Source organism: Poecilia latipinna, unplaced genomic scaffold (genome assembly GCF_001443285.1).
Source record: "Poecilia latipinna isolate Pla-1442-1.1 unplaced genomic scaffold, P_latipinna-1.0 Scaffold1502, whole genome shotgun sequence".
Lineage (NCBI taxonomy): Eukaryota > Metazoa > Chordata > Actinopteri > Cyprinodontiformes > Poeciliidae > Poecilia > Poecilia latipinna.
In genome coordinates this window covers 55959-75202 of record NW_015114118.1, presented here as the reverse complement: position 1 = coordinate 75202, position 19244 = coordinate 55959, and the positions used below count along the sequence as shown (strand labels likewise).

The following is a 19244-nucleotide window of genomic DNA, read 5'->3' as shown; positions in this document are numbered from 1 at the left end:
TTGGGCCTCTGCCTCTTTAAGAACTCCTGCTCTTTCTGAAACTCCTCCTTCAGGAAATCATCACAACATGGCTCCTCTATTAACCCTTTAACAACATTTTTACCAGCATTTCACTGAGAAGTAGCTCCTATAATGAGCTCAAGTGTTTGCTAATTGCTGCTGGCTAGTCTGAAGGAGCTCAGTGGATGAGGGTTGCTCTGTGAGGCGGACGCTTGGAAACTGTAGCTCAGAGGAGCTTCATCCTCGAAGGCGAAGCTACGTCTCCCGAGGCATTTTGCACAGCTGAAATTAAAGGATTTCTCAAACATGCATGAAAAAAATCAAAGCAAGACTCCAAATATGTTTTTGATAAAGGAATAATAAAATATGATGTAAAGCTTAAAAAAGTTCACTTTACATAAGGACACAGATTTAGTGCTGTGAACTCAACTAAATATTGACTTGTAGGGGAGGAATGATGCTCGCCCATAGACTAATCTACATGCCAAACATGTAGATAAAGTACTATCATGTACTTTGTCTTGTCATTTTTATTTCATTGGCAACATAAGTTTTCCATCCAAAAATCCAACTCAAATTGACAACAACTTGATTTATGAAAGTGTGAAACATTGAAGGAGGGATAAATACTTTTTATAGGCCTTGTACCGTCGTTCAAACATTTGCAGACTAGATAAGAACTGTTGGCATCTCTTTGGTTTCAGAGAGTGATAAACTCTTGTTCATTCATTCAGCTCTTGGAAAGCACCCACAGCTTGAGAACAACTGCTGGCATGATGTCAGCAAACGTGTTACCAAAGCTGAAGAGATCCGTTTACATGCCGACTCGGGTTGTGGTGTTCAAACAGGGGAAGCACCCATAATTCTTACCTTTCTTAATCCAATATTTCGGTCTCATCAACTTCTGAGACTCGACAGAACAAACGTGGACCACCAGGAGAAGCGTCAAATGCCTCCCCCGAACCGTCTCAGCCATTGTTCCTGCTTCGCCCCAGCCTGAAAGGGCTCCGTCTTCGGAAGCTGTAGGGTTTCCACTCTCCTTGGTAATTAAGTCCAAATAAACAGCCACTAAGCCCAGTCGGCTGGGAAATGCCGCCGTCTCCGTCTAATCCACGGTGTCCGATTACAGAAAGAGAATGGTGGCCTGTTTTGGCTTAGCAGAAGCGGTTGAGAGTAGGGCTAGCTTCTGTGGGGCTCTGGGATTATATTAGCTCTAACCTGCAGAGCTCAGGGAAACACAAAGAGACAGAGAGATCCTGGGCTGGTCAGAAGTCTTCTTACACTCATTTATGACATGAATATATTATTTCAGAGATTTAATGATTTATTTGAACTTTGCCCTACTGCTGGACTCATCGAACACAAACTTTAAAGGGGTGGGATCATGAAAAATAGACCTTTTAGAGCTTTAAATTATGTTATTTCCTCATCCAAAACACACCTGGAGTGTTGCCTTGATTTGTTCATACATGTTTGAGAAATCCTTTAAATTCCCATGGGAACCATTCAGCTCAGAAAAACACATAGATGGATATAGCTCCGCCTTTGACAACACAGCTCCTCCTCAGAGCTGAAGTTCCCAAGCTTCCAAGCTTGTGCCTCATTCAGCCCCTTCTGACTAGCCAACAGCAATTAGCAAACGTGTTCGAACTGCACACATCCTAATTATAGGAGCTACTTCTCAGTGAAATGCAGGAAGAAACATTGTTAGATGGTTAATAGAGGAGCCATGTTGTGATGACTTCCTGAAGGCGGAGTTTCAGAAAGAGCAGGAGTTTTTAAAGAGACAGAGGCCCAATTTCAAGGCGTTAAATTACAAAGTCAAATTTCTTTTAATTTATATTTGATAAAGCATTTTTATAACAACAGAAGTTAACATAGCTAATGATGGTGCTATAAAATGGCACTATGTGCTTTGAAAATACATAATACTACCCTGTAAAATAGTCGGGTGCAAGTCCAAGGGAGTGCTCCTTCAAATAGTCTGGAAATGGACTAGCAAATCCTTCTCAGATTAATGGATAACAGTTTCTTTTCAGAGTAATTGCTGATGTCTTCCTTCTTGGCATTGTGTAAACACACACATCTGGACTCTCCGGACCAGCAAACCACTAAAACCCGAGCTGGTCACACAGCTGCTAATGATCAACTGCATTTGATTAGCAACCCGTGGTATACTTAGCCTCCCGAATCCTTCGGAATCAGCAAGAGTTGAAGTAGTTTTCTGACGAGTGTTTTGACAGTTTCGAAAACATTTTTTTTTTTTCCATTAGTCTCCTTTACTGGTACAAAACGTGTCTCCAACTGGACAAATGTCACAGTGACTGCTAGCGATCCTGCCTGTGGAGACATGGTGTTCACAGCCTGTTTATGATAAGAGGTGTGCAGAGGACGGGGAACAGATTTCTGCTCTTCTCTGTGATTCTGCACTTCAAATGGAAACCTCTGAGATTAAGAGAAGCCACTGCATTTTGCTTATCAGCCATGAAATACCTCGGGAGCTAAACTACAAAGCGAAGCCACGCAGATACGGCGATAGCACCAGGTCTGATTACTCAAACTATGCTGAAAGTCCTTCAAAGAGAGTTAATGTGTCCTTTTAAAGTGCTTTATCCCACAGAGCTGTCCGATTGGATCCTACGTTTCTGTTGACCATAAAATTGAGCAAATTGAAATTATGAAAATAAATTTGCTCATCGGGAAAAAAGGCCAAGTTTGAAAAATCTCCCATCCAAAGCATGAACTCCAGCTGCTTTTCCATTACAAATGTGCACAAATCTTTGTATATATTCTGATAATGTCAAAAAACAGAAGTGAAATGAAAATCACACCTGTTCACATGTGCATAATGAGTGCGAGAGTCATGACCGAATTAATGACTTATCTCGTGAACAATATTTTTTCACGTGTGAATTACATTTCGTAATTGCAAAATTGGTGTTTTTTTCCCCACATCAGCAGAACATAGACAAAGATTTAGACATTTGAAGCGGATACAGAGCTACTGTAACTCTGCACTCAACAGTTTACATGATCCGTTACTAGCTTGACGATTAGCATAACCTCGGATGACACGGAGTGGTACACACTCCACGTGCTGAGTGACTGAAGCAGTACAAACACTCTCCCATCCGAACCTGGCCCTGCAGAACAAACAGTCCCAGATGGTGTGGCTGGAGATAGTGCATTCACAGACCCAAGGGGGGATGAAGAGGTGGGGGATGAAGAGTAGGGGTTTGGGGGGTATGACAGGCAGGAATGTTGGCCTGGGATGGGAAGGTCACGGCTCCAGCACCTGCTATCAACAGGCCTCTGTCGTGTTAATCCTTACTGCTCTTTCCCACAGCTGAGGCTCAGAATGAGCTGTTCGCAATCAAGGCCCTGAAAAAAAGAAAGAAAGAAAAAAAAACAAAACAACCTCAACAATGTAACCAGGAGGATGTGCGAAGAGAAGCTTCAGCTATGCCTTTTCTCCCGCCACGGCTTGAATAATCTGCAAAGTATCACCCAATCTGAAAACTGAACTTTTTTTTTTCTTTCCAACAAGCGATCCTGAACATCCACCCCAAAAAATTTTGAATTTTAACTTATAAAAGAAAATTTTATTTATAAAATTAAAGAATGGCCCAGTCAAAGTCCAAACCTAAAACCAATCGAGAATCTGTAGCAACCCCTAAAAATTAGCATGGCTGTTGCTTCCCTACGCAGTTCCTCCGTATTCTCGCCTCCCTTAACTGATCCATCTTAGTTTCCTCCCTTTGACTTTGATTAATTCAATAGACTTTCTACTGGGCCAATCAGCAAACAGAAGACGTTGTGAACGACGATGTTGATTTTCTGTGGATTTTCTTTTCAGAACTGTAGTCTGCCTGTCGTTTTATCAATAACAGCAGAGAAAGTTAATGAAGCCGTTCAGTCCATGTTGGCCAATCTTCCAAACATTGAATTAACATTAACAGCCATCTTGTTTGTCTCGGCACTTCTCTCTACACAACACAATATGACTTTTTACAGCACAATTTCTGGTTAGCTTCATGACACTGAAATACAAATTACATACCTCATAGACAAATCTTAGCGTTTTGGTAACATTTGTCTTTGTTTAACTCTGTTAAAACTTTTAACAGAGTCCACGCCTCCAGGAAGCAATCCTTCTCAATAGCTGAGACTCCAGACCCTCTGTTTTTACCAGACTGCCTAGAAACATCTGTTCAAAGACGTTCTGTGTTCAATCTGAGTGAGCTGGAGCTGTACGACTTTGTGTTCCTTCAATACTTTTGTGTGTGTGTGTGTGTGTGTGTGTGTGTGTGTGTGTGTGTGCGTGTGTGTGTGTGTGTGTGTGTGTGTGTGTGTGTGTGTGTGTGCTACACGTTTATTAAAGGTTTAAGTCTTCTCGATTTGCATGTATCATAATTTGGCTGGAAGGAAAGTCACCTTCAAGGAGTATTTCCTTCTTGCTCTGCTGTCCCCGTCCAGCCCTTCCTGTCAGCTCAGAGAGAGGACAGGTAAGTGGATTATGTGTTTGAAGAATCAATAGCCAATCACTTAGGCCACCGGAGTAAAGTCCAGAGCATTTCTCTTTGTTGTGATGGGGTTCGTGTGTGTGCTGCCTCGCTTGGGTAAATGGTACTTTATAACAGCAAGAACATTATGAAGAGCATCACCAATGAATTATGTCAGGATTTATCCTCCACTGCCCTGTTCGCCTTCAGCTAATAAATGACAACAAGCTAAAGGGGACGGACAATGACAGGACAGTCGTACTCTCTAGCTGTATTAAATTGCTCACATGTCCTTCCCAGAAGAAAAGAAAATGGTGAATCTCTTCATAAAATCTGATCAAGCTGTGATTGCCAGGCGAAATTTTTTTGGCAGCTACCGTGAGGCGAATGTTCTCTGAGATCTATCATTTTTAGTGACCTGTAACCGTCCATAATAATAGGTTGAAGCACAAAAAAAATTACACTGAGTCATCTTTTTTTTTTTTTTTATAGGTTCCGTAAATTCTACTAAGTGTTATCGTTCTGCTTTCTCACTGCGGCGAAACAGAGGCTGTAAAAGATGGAATGATCTGCCTCGGGGCAATTCATTTAATTAAAAGACAAAATCTTTAATTAGATCCAAGTCTTTCAAAGTCCCTGTTCTTTTGTCTATCTGACTTTCAGATGGCACAGACAAAACTATATAAAGAAGCAGTCAACATAAAACTTTAAAGCCTGATTCATAAAAAAAGGATGTAAGGAACATCTTGCAAGAGAAATCGCTTGAATGGCACCAAAGTTTTTGTCCTACATGAAAAACATCATACATGGGAGAAAAGACAACTTTGGCCACAGTTGCCATGGTTACATTTTGATGAGTAAAAAAGGGCAGGAAACTAGCTGGTTTATCATGCTAACATTGATCCCAATAAGATGTATGGTGGAGTTGAGGAACTGGTGCATCATGGAGAAATGTTGAGGCAACATCTCAAGACATCAACGAGGAAGTTAAAGTTTGGGGACAAATGAGACTTCTGAGCAGACGATGCTAAACATACAGCCAACATGGTCACAAAGAGTAACAAGAGATGTTTTCTGAAAACATCTCTGGCATTCGGCAAATAAAATCTGGTACTCTGACCTGACCAAAAAGATAAGTCTTTTTATAAAGAATAATAATAAAAAATAATAAAGCTGCAAGCAGCGTTGATAACTTTTATTCCCTCATGTCTTATAAGCAAAATTACTATGAAACTGATCAATCAAAATCTCTGGGAGGAGTTCGACCAAATATGGAGGTAAATATGGATGTAAACGGCAAAAATTTGGTAAAAATCAGATGCTCAATCCAAGATGGCCGACTTCCTGTTTGGTGTAGAGCATGGGTGCCAGAGCCTTTTCTGTTGGTCCTGGGGAGTTGTACAAGTGTACCAAGTTTCATGCCTCTACGATAAAGTAACCTCAATGTGGAAGAGGGTATTTTGAAAGTTGTCAGGGGGCGCTGTTGAGAAGTTCATTGTGCAACTTTTCTGAAACCCTTAGGACATGTAAATTAAACACACGACTGACACAAAGTGCACAAAGCTGGTGAATTTTTGATTATGTTCCAAATAGTCAATTTATTTTTGTTAAAAATAATAATACACATTTGGATTACAATAGACTTTTGCAGCACTTTTGCTGCTCAGCCCAAAAAGAATATTGGGCTTTAATTATGTTTAAATATGTTTTAATTGTAAATCCAATTGAGAGTCTGAAGAAAAACGTCCTGGTCTGTCATTATAAGCCCAATAAAATACGTTGACATTTGTGGTTGTAACATCACTAGAGGTGTGCCATGTCTGGGAATTCACTTTTATATTTGGTTTATTCTCTGAGCAACATCAAGACCACACTTCAACACTGCTTTGGTCCGTTTTGCCTTTGTGACGTTGAATCTGCACAGTTTAAAGATAAGAAGTTGCAGAGTGTGAGTTGGCAGCAGCTTCTTTGGCTCAATTCACCAACTCTTGGCTCCTAAATGACACTTTATTAAGTGCTGATTCAAGCTTTCATATTTCAGCCAAGTATTGATTAGAGTCTTCCACAAAAATATCTGCTCAACCCTAATTTCTTTAGAGTTTGTAATATGTAATCATGTAAAGTGATTTCAATCAATAGTTTTAGGTTTTCCCAAAGTTGCTTTGGACTTTTACGCTGCTTTTCCTCTGGCCGATTCTGCACATTGCTCCTGTCCTTAAAGAAACAGAAACAATGCAGTAAAGTAATATCTTAACAAAGACTTTGCCACTTTAAACCACCCTGTAGCAACACGCATTAGCACCACATTTGAGCTGGCAGAGAAAAGCTTGGAGTCTTTCCAGAGCCCCGTTCTCTATTTGCCATCTGGGTTCACCATCTGGACAGCCAGGCCCCAGACCCAGGATGGGGCCTTGGTACCTGGACCTGGGAGTACAGAGTGTGTTGTTGTATGGCATCCAGTCTTGTGTCTCCTTATGTTGTGTGTCCTTTCTGACCTTGCAAGACCCATTTTTCCAATGAATACTACGTTGTCAGGCTCCTTACATGGGGAAACCTTATACACACACAGGTGTTCAGAGATACATCCTGTCTTGTGCTCTGGCTGCCATTAAATACATCTTGTGTCAATTAGTACCGTGTTCTTTTCAGTGACTTTGCTATTGACATGTATGCCTATCTTTGTATTGTTTTCTCTCTTTTCGCAGGTGTAGAGGCAGACTTTGTGTTTTTTTAATATTCTTGTTATCCTTCTTTCTTTCCTCTATCTTCATCTCCCTCTCTCCCTTTCAAGCTTTTACTCCATCTTTCCTCCTCTCTATTTTCTATTTTTCCCTTTCTTGTCCATTTTATTTGCCAAAATGTCTGTAGTGTTTGTTTTTTTTAATCCATCATGCTGAAATATTGAAAAACATTTATTCTATGGGTGTAAACTTTGATTATGGCATGCTTTGAATACTTGGTGCTCAGAGGACTTGGATCATGGGTAAAGCTTTTACAGTGTTTTCCTACATCAGGATTGGGTATTTTGCTGTTGCCATCCTTTCATGCTTAATTTCTTTTATGTAGGATCAACTGATTGCCTAGGGGTAGATTTCAGAATCAGGGGTAGTCCTTTGAGTTCCTCCATAAGCTCAGATAATCATCAGATGAATTAATGAAGAAATATGAAGCTGCCACTGTCACATTCAGTCTCATGCATCCAGCATGCAGAGCTGAGTGGCTCTTCATTTTTGCAGACAACATATTAGCTTGAGATAAAGGAGGGTTGCCAGCGGGTCTGTGCTGCAATATTTGAGTTGCAGCTGTGCTAAATCTAGATCAGTGGTGAACATGAATAGAGTGTGTGAAAGCTGCGGTGCTAATTTTATGGAAGCTACAGTATTAAATGTTTCCTACGCCACGGAAAGGCAGATACTGTACGGACTAGTGTCACAGGAGTTATAAATGCTCCCTCATTTGATAGGCTAGAATTAAGTGGCTTTAATGAAAATTACACAATTCTTGATTTATAATAACAGAATTTGAAGTCATGCTGAATCTTGCTATGAAAAGTTTGGAGCATTCAAGTAGAAAACAAAGTAATTAGTTGAAACTTGTTTTTTGAAGAAAGGTCACAGCAACATTTAAATCTTCAGGACGCATTACTGGGTAAACCATAAACATCTGTGCTACATTCTGCTCTCCATCCAGCTGTGGTTCGTCCATTTTAGTTTGACCGGCCAACAAACTGACACCAGCATCCCTCACACAGTCACAGTGGCTGGAAACACAAAACTTACATGATCAAATTTAACCATCAACCACTGCGTCTGACAAAAGCTAATATCTAAAATACTCCTATTAATATGGCAGCACATGTACTCTGACTGTTTGGCTTTCCAGCTTGCCAAACCATAATATTAAAGCTTTGTGATTGTGGGTCTCTCTAAATATCTTTCATGCTTCATACTTACGGTGAATTCCTGGGATGTATTTCCTACAATCGGAATAAGATGTTTGCTAGAACTCATGTAACTCAATGCTAAATAATCCAACCCCAATTCTGGGGTGAAATATTTGTGATGCTTTGGGGGGGCTCCGGTTGATGGGGGGAGGTGGTAACCTTGGTTTTAGCCACAGCGGTGTTCTTGAGCTGCTTTTTAAAGACGAGGCATCGATTCGTGCCGATCTTCTCCTCAAAGTCTGGTTCTGCTGGAGGTTTCTGTTTCTGACCAATGACTGTGGCAGACGGTGTTCGGAACGTCGTCCTGGAAGCTTTCGGAGGAACGTGTTGCTGTCAACAAACACGAAGGGCGCTGCAGCTTGGCCACTGATTTACCTCATTTCCCTGTTCTCACACTAGACCGTGTCCTAATTTTAGCTCAGTGGAACACAAGAAACACTTTTTCAGTAGATTTTGAGCTATGCAGAGGGGGAAAAAAAAGAAAAAAAAAGGTAGAGTTGGCTTGTGTGAACAAAATAAATCTTATGAAGTGGCTGTGAAACTTAAGCAAAGACATGAGGACATTTATCCAAGTAAAGTATTTAAAAGGGGAAGGAGTCCTGGATCTGCTTGTTTTAGAGGAAATACCTGGACACAAACCTGCACGTCCAAAACCTTTCTGTTATCTTTCATTATATGAACTGTAATTGCACTACATATAAAACCATCTGACCCACACCTATGGTCATGTGGTGTGACCAAAAGGATGAGATCCTTGAAACAAGTGGCTTCTCAAAGTCTCTCTGGTTCTCAAATTCTCTCTGGTTCTCAAAGTCTCTCTGGTTCTCAAAGTCTCTCTTGTCAACCGATCTTCTCCTCAAAGTTTGGTTCTGCTGGAGGTTTCTTCCTGGTCTCTGTCCACAGTTTCCACATGCCTTATCAAGACGCTGTAAAATGAACAACTCAGTATCATCAGGTGGTCTTCTGTAGAAAACTAGTTTTAATGTTTTGGAGTCAAATGATCAGCTCAACTTGACTGTAATGTGTTTTCATTTGATCTGATTTGAACTTTATGTACCTAATGACTACATGACTGGGAGGAGCTGGTTTTATCTTTACTAAATTTGGACCAAAATTGATCTTATGACCTGCTTTTCTTTTCTAAACGCCTTGATTTGATTAAACCAAATTGAATTTGACTTTAAACCGTCTACACATTTTAGCTGTTTGAATTACTTTCCATTCATTTTTGTTTTTTCCCTCAATTGACGACAAAAGACCTGCTGGCTTTCTCCAGAACGAGCCAGAACGAACACAAACTCAGTTTTGTGTTCGTTCTGTAGTCACAAGCGTATGTCTGCTGTGTTAATGCGAGCTTGGAAAATTCTGAGAGCTGTCCTTAGAACTGAGGCTCAGACAAAGAGCTGCCAGCAGAGACAAATGCAGTGACTGCTCTGTCCTTGGACGTCTGAGACTGAGCAGCCATGATGCATAAAACGCTTCAGTATTAATTGATCGAGTCTTTTCTTTGATTTCTCAATGTCGTCACTATTCCTTTGGTTGGTCAGGAACGGTTTGCCAAACGTACATATGTAGAAAATGGACGAGGCTAGCTAACAGAAGGTGCTACAGAGTAACGCCCCGTCCATCGGTTCGCCTTAGAAAACAGAAATAACATCACACCTGAGCTGAGCGACTTGCGGTTGTAACTTGTGCTAATTGCTAGTGGTTATACGTGCTAACTAGTAATAAAGCTAATATCAGCAGACAAAGTGGGATACAGTGTAGAGAACATATTTCTTTAGAGTTTGAAAGCATACAACCAAGTTAAATATTTTGAGCACAAAAAGAAAGAAAATGTGTGTCAGGTTGGTTAGTTGTAACAACACTTCTTACCACAATGCAAACTTTGGACAAAAAGGTTAAATGTCAAAGGATTTAACTTTTAAGAAATTGAAAAGAACTTACATTTATACTCTTTGATTAAAGGCAACATAATCTCTAATACTTTTCATTAGAAATGTCTCAATAGAATGACGTGAAGGATGATCAATGATGTAGATTATCTCAAGAAAATTAAAATGTCTTAAAATGAAAGTAGGACCTGATGACCCCAACAACTGGTGAGAAAAGGCAGCGGAACCGAGTACGTCAGGCGGACCCATGAAAAACTAAAAGCTAATACTGCTATTGCAGGGCATCCATAAGAAGTCTTTTATTTATGTATCTAAAATTAAGGTCTTTTTATGGCTTAAATACGTGACGGAAACGTCAGTTGGTCTTAAATGCGTTAATCACAGGTCTGAAATTTTGTCCTGGCAGGACCATTTAATCTCATATATTGGATGTAATAGTTTCCTTTGCTTGTTTTTTTCTGTCACTCAGATGTTTGAGTTATGCACAGCCATCTTTATTATTTTCTGTGACTTGAGGCGGTCACATCCACCGCTAACTATCTGCCAAAATAGAAACAAGAAAATAAATGGAAGTCGATGTAAAGTCCCCACAAGACTCGAAAACACAACTGGGTGTGTGTGTGATTTTCTCTTGTATTTTTGATAGTCCTTAAATTTAATTGATAATGATCTCATAAAGGTCTTAAAAAGTTTTCAGTTTGAGCTGATGAAACCTGCAAAAACCCTGTATGGACTTTTGTTTGGTGTCTCTTGGACTGGATGATCTGAAGAGAGGTGATGTTGTCATTTTGACACCACTTTCTCTTCATGTTGTTCACCAGCTGGTTGGCATAGCAACCAACAGACAACCTCAACCTGTTAAGGACTGAAGGGAGGCCGTTCCGTCCCGTCACTCCCAGATTCTGAAGGTAATCTCTGATAATCCCAGCTTTTCCCTAATATATTGGATGGTAGAGTTCTTGCTCTGAGAATGAAGATACGGAATACCATGTCAATATTTCTCTACATCGATATCGCCTTTGATGCCGACGGGTTTAGTGGAACGTTGTTTCCGAGTTGGAAGTCCGACTTCATGAGGGGAATCTTATGACATATTCCCAGAGTGAATCCGTGCTGTAGGGAATTAGGCCTGATCTGTGTGACTCTGGCTGATAAAAAGGCCAAAGTTCAGTCTGATCTCACAGGAAGCAAACAAAAAGACAGAGAAACCAGTGACACTCAAGACTTGCTGCCTATGATAAGAGCTCATTTGCTGCAGCGTAGTGTGAGATGGCTGTAGAATATTACAATGGTCTCGGCTCCTTTAAAGTGACTCTACAAAGTAAAGAGCGGTTTCATGCTCTGAGCAGGGAGCGGCGTCACCATGAAGACAGATCACACTGTCCCGTCCCGCACTTCAACCATCAATTACCGATTCACGTGTCAGGCGACGTCCTTGTAAAAAAGCGGTCAAAGCTTTTCTGCGCATCTTCAATCAAATAAATACCCCACAGTGGAAATTCTTTGAAGTTTAAAAGAGTAAAGGACGTGACCATGTGTGCAACAAAACAACTTCTCTTCTTGGAAATAAAAAAAAAACAAAAACGTAAGATATCCCCAAAGACGTACCTGTAATGATTATTAATGATTATGGACCTTTTTTTTTTTTAAATGCATTAAATGATTAAAACAAAAGAGAAAAATGTATTTTTACCCCTAAAGACGACATTGGCTGCATAAAAGCTCCGGTAAGTGGGGAGCTCTTTAGGCTGCGCGCAGACAGGAAGAAGAATTACCCTGAAAATGCAGAACTCTTTGAACTCGGACTTAAAAGCTTCAACTTATTCGTCATCTTTTTTTATTTTATTTTATTTTATTTTAGCTTCTCTAAGTAAGTCAACAGTAACACATTTGAACCTGACAAGGACCCCAGAGGAGAACCCGGTTAGAGGATCGGTGTCTCACCTGTTTCACATTTTCACCACCACGCAGGCACCGGGCGTTCCCATAATGCAACATTAACTCTGCCTATTATTCCAGACAAAAATGGAAACACAATCCCATTAGCGGAGTAAGAGAAATGGTGTGTTACTGCACACACACACACACACACACACACACACACACACACACACTCACACTCACACACTCGTGGCGGTGGCAAATCACTTATCCAAAAACAACTAGAGGTTAAAACTGCTGCCAAAATATTCAGTCTGCAAACTTTTCCACGTCGTCATGATGCAACTGTGACCTTCGACGCGTTTTACTGCGATTTGATGAAATAAAGCAGAACATTTGTATAAAGTCTGAATTCAGGGATGAAGTCAATTCTGAGTGAATTACTTTTATTTTATTTCTTTTTCATTGGCCCTGAATCTTCTTTTGTATAAAGTGATCAAATGTGAAGCAGATTAAGAATATGAATTGCCTTCTAACTCAAACACAAGACAATTATTGCACAATAATCTGACATGTTTTACTCCATGTTTGGACTTAGCTTGTCCCAAAGTAACTAACAAAAAAAAGAAGCATTGATCCAAAATTCACATAACTGTGGTTTATTTTATCTTTCTGGAAATCTTTACAGAGTTTCCCCCCCCACAGAGTAAACCAAACAAGTCAGAAGTGAAAAGCACTTCATGTAATGATCATCTACAGTTTGTCCATAACAGCTGTTCAGTCACAGCTGAGCCCAGATGTTCAAACCTAACAGACTGTTTGGGGGGAAAAAGGCGTTTCCGAAGCGGCGGGAAAGTGGCCGGGCGGGTTGGCGCGTGACCCCTGACCTCAGGACTTCACCTCTTGGCTTTCTTCTCTTTCATGATCTTCTTGCTCTCCTCTCTCCGGCGCTTGTTGACGGGGTTGCGCGGGTCGTAGATCTCGAATGTGTCCTCATCCTGCATGTTGGCATCCTTCACTTTCCTGCTCTGCTCGTCGAACTGCAGGACGTGGGCCATCCTGAACCAGACGGAGAGAGGCGGGCGGAGTTAGAGCCTCCACTAAGTCAGTCTCTGAAGCGCTTCTGCCTACAGGCCAATCGGCTGCTGACCAAGTGGGAAACTAAATTACTGTCAGAAAAAAAATCTAAATGGGGATAAAGAAAATTTGAAATCCCCTACGCCTAAAAATTGGTTGAATCGACTGTTACAGTTTTGAGGAATTTTGGCCTCAAATCTATATGTACAGATACACAAATCTGTATGTTCTTTTGTTTAACATACAGACTTATGTTACACCAAAGTACAAGATGCGTGGTGCGGTACATTACATTAGTGAAAACCCCCCAAAAGAAAGAGAAAACATTGTGTTTTAATGAATTAATATTATTGTGTGAGAGTATCAGTATGTGGGGCATGCGGCCCACTCTTCTTTGCAGAATTATTCTAGTTATGAACAGATGTGAAAATTTGTGCCAATATCAACAGCCGATTTTGAGCCAAATATTGCCGTTATGTCCAATCACCAATACTTACCGATACTGTTCATATATTTCACTCTCCTTTCGATGCTTTGAGAACAAAACAAAACAAAAAGCAAAACAAACTGCTGACTTCTCCACTACTTCTCTGCTTCAGTTAAACTTCCCACAATCCTTTGCTGCATCGTATGTGGCGCTTTGGGGAAATTGTAGTTAGCCATTTTACAGAAGCGCTGTAGATTCAACATGTTAGAATGAAACAACCTTTTATGAGCTGTGTGACGCTGTGAGCTGCTCATTGTCAACCCCGCCCCGAAAAGCAAACAACAAACCACGAAGAAGACTACTTCCTGTTTTCTTCTTCTTGTGATGCGGAAAAAGTATTTCCATTACGGTTTTGCGAAATACATCTATTTTGATACGGCTGGGGGAAAAAACCAAAAACAAAAAAACCCCCCCCCCTCCCGCAAAAACTTTTAATTAGAAAAAAAAAAAGTTTTTCAAAATTAGCAAGTTTCCATTTAGCAAATTTATTTTCGCCATTTCAATTTGCGCAATTCTACGATTAATGGAAACGCGGCTACTGTCACATGACCGACCTGTTCCCCTTCCCCTCCAGAAACAAACGGCAACAAGACGGACATGAATGTTGGTTTAATTTCAGTCTTTTTAAGGAAACCTCCCTGTAAACATGTCCCACTGAGCTCGTAATGTGGCGCAGAGGCAGACGGGCCAACGGTCCAAATTGCGAGAAGCCGACGTGTCTTTGATTCCTCCAGTCAGTCTTCTCTTCTCCGCCGTCAGTAAATTCCTCAGAGGAGATGTCAGTGTCAGGCACTTCGCAGATAACAAACCAAAAACATTTCTTCAGCTGTCGGACGGCGAAAGCAACAAAGAAAAGACCGTCTGTTGTCAAACAGCCACATCTGAGCAAAGGCTTCAGCTCACAGTCCAAGCAGATGTTCTCCTGACACGACTTTCCTCCACTCAGCCACAAACAGCAGAATTAACTCTATTATTAATTACTGACAAATGTACAAGTATGCAGTGTTCAACATCCCAGCACATTTTTTTGGTTTTTACAAAATCCAGAGTTTCCCCTCCTGATTTCGAAACGACTGTTGACGGATGATTTCACTGGAACTTGGAAAAAAAATCAGAAACTGGAAGGAAGGAGGGAATGACAGAAAACGGAGAGAGACAAGGAAGGAAAGAAGACAAGTAAGAAAGGAACCTCCTGAAGAAGAAAAGAAAGGGAGAAAACCCACAAGTAAGAAAAGATCTAAGGAAAAAAGAAGGAAATGTGGAAGGAATAAAGGAAGGTAGCAAACAAGGAGGGAAAGAAAGGGAAGAACAAGGAAGGAAGAAAAGAAGAACAAAGGAACAGGGAATGCAGCCTGGAATTACAAATATTTTTTCATCTTTCTATATTTATTTTCATACTTTTTCTGACCTGGAAAATGCTAAAATCAAATTCCACATATTTCTAGACTTTGTAACATATTCTGTGCTGGCGCATGCTTTGGGGGTAAACAAATGATTTGCCCATTCAGAAATTTCCTACTCAAACTTTTTTTTAAATCAAAGCCACCTGAAGAATAAAATCTACACACATTCCAGACTGAATGTGTTTCAGTGTAAAGAGGCTGCAGCGCTGTGTCCTACCTGAACGCCTGACATCTCACACACACACACACACACACACACACACACACACACACACACACGTACGTACGTATATATTTTTGAAATTTTTGAAACTTTTAAAATTTTTTCACACAAGAACATGGGATGTTTGTGGATTGCCATGGCGACCCCACCACCAGAGGCTGAACACATCTTTGAAGAACAGAACATGAAAGGAAATCAGGACTGACTTCCTGGTGACCGTCTCCAGGTTTCCTGGAAGAACTCCTGTCCTCTCTGTTCAACATATTTGGTATTTTCTGGCTTCCATATTGTCGGCTCCTTTGGCTCGGCGAACCGTTTGGGGTATAGTTCTGTATCAGCCTCTGTGTGTGTGTGTGTGTTTCCTGTATTCATTTGTTGTGACAGCTCATCTAGAATGTCACAGCCAGAGTCTGGCGGACCCCTGTGGACCCCTGCTGTGTGAGCGGGCCGCCTCCAGTAATTCGTCTACCAGCCTCGGCGATGACAGCCTGCCAACTGTTTGGCCTCTGCGTGGCGAAATGCCGCGCGGAAACTCGACGTTACGCGGCTTTATTGAAACCGCGCTCTACTGCTGTGACGCAAAAGGTGTTTGGTTTGCGTTCCTGGGTTTCGAAACGGATAACGGCGAAGCGACGGTGACAGTCGGCCAATCGGGCATCTTGTAGACTTTGGGAGGATGTGAGCGTTAGCTGAAGGGGAGGAAGGGTTTGAGGAGGGAGAGAGCCAGGAGCCGTAGACACACACAGATGGAATAGTTTACCTCCTCTGGCCCAGACTTGACTTTGAGTCTCTGACCTGTTGTAACCCACATTCTGTTCACAGTTCCTCTAGAGTGGCACAGACTTCCCACTGTTTTTTTTCTTCTTCTAGGACTGCTATGCAACCCCCCCCCCCTCGTCCTTCCACCCTACCTGGCATAGTGAGGAGTATCTTTGGCCGAGAGACGCTCCGAGCGCCAGACGACGCTTCTCGCAAATTCATTAGGGCCCCCCCACCCCCACACACAGCCAGACTACACATCCAGAGTGTGTCTCAAGACTAATAGCAAGTACAGATTTTGTTATTCTAAAATCTCTCTCCCTGCGCGCAGACACTTTTCTCAAATTCACACACATGGTATTCATTTCAAACCCCTCAGTCGGTGCCGTTTGAGATCTTTGGTGAAAAACAGAATATGAGAGGAAAACACAGCGTCAGGGCTGATTTCCTGATGGCCGATCTGGTGGCTGTGAGTAAAACTCTGAGCCTGACAAACACACACACACACACACACACACACACTTAAAGACACAACATACACACACACTTAGAGACACAACATACACACACACACCTGGAGACACAACATACACACACACATAAGTACAACTTGAACTTTCACACACATCTATAACAACATAAGGAGCTTTAGCTCAGGTTCACCTGTTCGTTGTCCCTTTCCAAAGCTGAACACTTCTCTTCAGAATTAACAGAAATTTATGGGAATAAACGGCTTTTAACCTGGAAATTAAAATACTGAATTTGGTCCTTATCAGAGCTGAGGGCCCAGAGGAAGCTACTGTCTGAAAAGTTAAAAGACATTTAGCAGCTAAGTTATTGGTTAAAACAATTTTTGGTTAAAACATTTTTATTTTTCAATCAGTGAAGAAATTTTACACTCAAGTAAATGTAGCAATAGTTCATAATAAGCTTACTTGAGTAAAAGTAAAAGCAAAGCACAGTAAGAGTAATTTTTACTTCCCAACTCTGCTCCTGAATGACATAAGCTAATGCTATTTCTTTAAATGTTATCTCCATGGAGACAAACAGCCCAGTGATGGTGTATTTTAAATCACATGCTTCTCTAGTTGAGGAAGTTAAATTAGTCATATTGTAATTAATCATATTTTTTGTTCTTAAGTAGAAAGAACCTTTAAGAAATATTGCTGCAGTATCAGAAATGGCTGACTATTTTTCCCAGTAGGCATCGAGTTTGAAATGGTTGTTTCATGAAAATCATTAGGTTGCTATTCTGAACAAATCTCCCTGTCCAGTTAGAAACGGTAACTATGACAACAGTGCTAAGCCGAAATGACAGCTCAAAATGTGTCCTTATTGGATTTACAAGACTTGGAAAACATACAGTCACAATAAAATAAATAAATAAAAATAAAATACCTGAACACAAAATCAAAGCGTGAATCTTACTGACCATCCTTTGTCGTCGTCCTCTGCCAGCTCCTCCACGTCCTCCTCCTCCTCTGGTCCCTCAGTGATGGCTGATGACAGCTTGGACTTGAAGCTGTTGAGTAGGGCCAACGTCTGCGAATTCATTACACATCCATCTTAGCTTTCACGGAATCCCCAACGGAGCAGCTCCAAGGAGAGAAACACGGCGAACGAGGCGTTACCTGCTCCTCTCTGTTTGAGCCTTTTTTCCGTTTCTGTTGCCTGAGCTCTTCGTACTTCTTCCTTTCCTCCAGGTACTCCGCCACGGCCTCGCTGGTCGGCTTTTTCTCTGTGTCACAACGATGACACACAAATGTAACACAAGTTAACTGCATATGTAGGTGTTTCCTCTGTTTAATAACAATTGAAACAAAACCAAGAAACACAAAAACGCAACTTAGTTTTGGTAATTATAATAGCCTGAAAAAAGAAATTTACTTAAAGAATATTTTGAAAACTGAAGATTAGGACTAAGTGATGTGGACTTAAAGTTTTATCACGATATTTTATTGTACTATTGTGACAACAGTAAAAGTGATGATAATAAATATTTATTACTCATTTTTTAGGTAGCGTTAGGCACAGCAGTCATAGCTCCACAAACACAAATACGCTTCTTGGGGGAAAAAAAATGAAAGCTTTTTTTTTTTTTAAACCAGTCACATAATAACATAATAACAAATGTGATAAGAACAAATATTAGAAAGTAAAAACAAAAAGTAAGAGCAGAAATCCTCCCACAACAACAGTGTCTAAAACCAGGAGGAATAAATGTCTGAATGTGAAATGACCCAACCAAAAAAACAGATCAGAATCAACAAAATGAACAAATCAGAATTAACATAAAGCAATTCTTGAACAAGCATAGAATAAATATTTATTCAGATAAAAATTATGCTAATAATCCTAACAGTAAATGAAAGATTGCATGTCTCTTTATAATCTACGTAAATATCTGGTTCAATATGAACTGGGATGCAGTATGAGACAAAATTACCAACTCTTTCTTTCCAAAAGATGTTTTAGGCAAAAAAACAAAAAAACAAAAAAAAAACAAACAAACAAACAAACAAAAAAACAAAACAAAGCAAAGCAAAAACAAAAACAAAAAACTAAGCAAAAAGAAGAAAACACTTTTGGCAAAAAAAAAAAAAAGACTTGGGACTTTATTTCATGAAGGTGGTCATATTTAAAATGTCTTCAAAAAGTAACCAACCAAAGTCAAATTATTTTATTAAACTGAATTGTATTTATAAACCCTTTTCCAAGCTGGCCTGTCAGTCTGGGACAGGTTTTAAAAAGAATCACGTCTCAGACTTTGGGACTCCAGTGAACCACTGTGTGAGTCATTGTCCACTAATGGAGAAAACGTGATACAGTGGTGAACCTTCCCAAGATGGTCCGGCCAACCAAAATTACCCCAAGGTCCAGATAAATGTGGAACAAACATCCAGAAAACTGCAGAATAGCCGAAACACTGACTTCCTTTAAATCAGGTTAAAAATCCACCTGTTTAGAGCTGCTTTTGATGAACTGCAGGTTTAACATCGTTCAACGTGTTGGATGTGAATTTGCTTGATGATTTTGATAAAGGCATCTGAAAAAATGTAATGCTTATTACTTCA

At 40.5% G+C, this 19244-nt stretch overlaps 1 protein-coding gene across 1 annotated transcript in view; it reads right to left on the bottom strand.

The window, feature by feature from the left end:
* Nucleotides 1-12859: 12859 nt before the first annotated feature.
* The window catches only part of cwc27 (CWC27 spliceosome associated cyclophilin), a 33849-nt gene continuing 27464 nt past the window's right edge, over nucleotides 12860-19244 (bottom strand). Inside the window, exons 12-14 of the mRNA XM_015057969.1 lie at nucleotides 17802-17908; nucleotides 17603-17712; nucleotides 12860-13280 (exon numbers count right to left, since the gene is read on the bottom strand). Of these exons, the coding sequence (XP_014913455.1) occupies nucleotides 13118-13280; nucleotides 17603-17712; nucleotides 17802-17908 (380 nt within the window). The 3' untranslated portion in view covers nucleotides 12860-13117. The remainder of the gene's footprint in view (nucleotides 13281-17602; nucleotides 17713-17801; nucleotides 17909-19244) is intronic.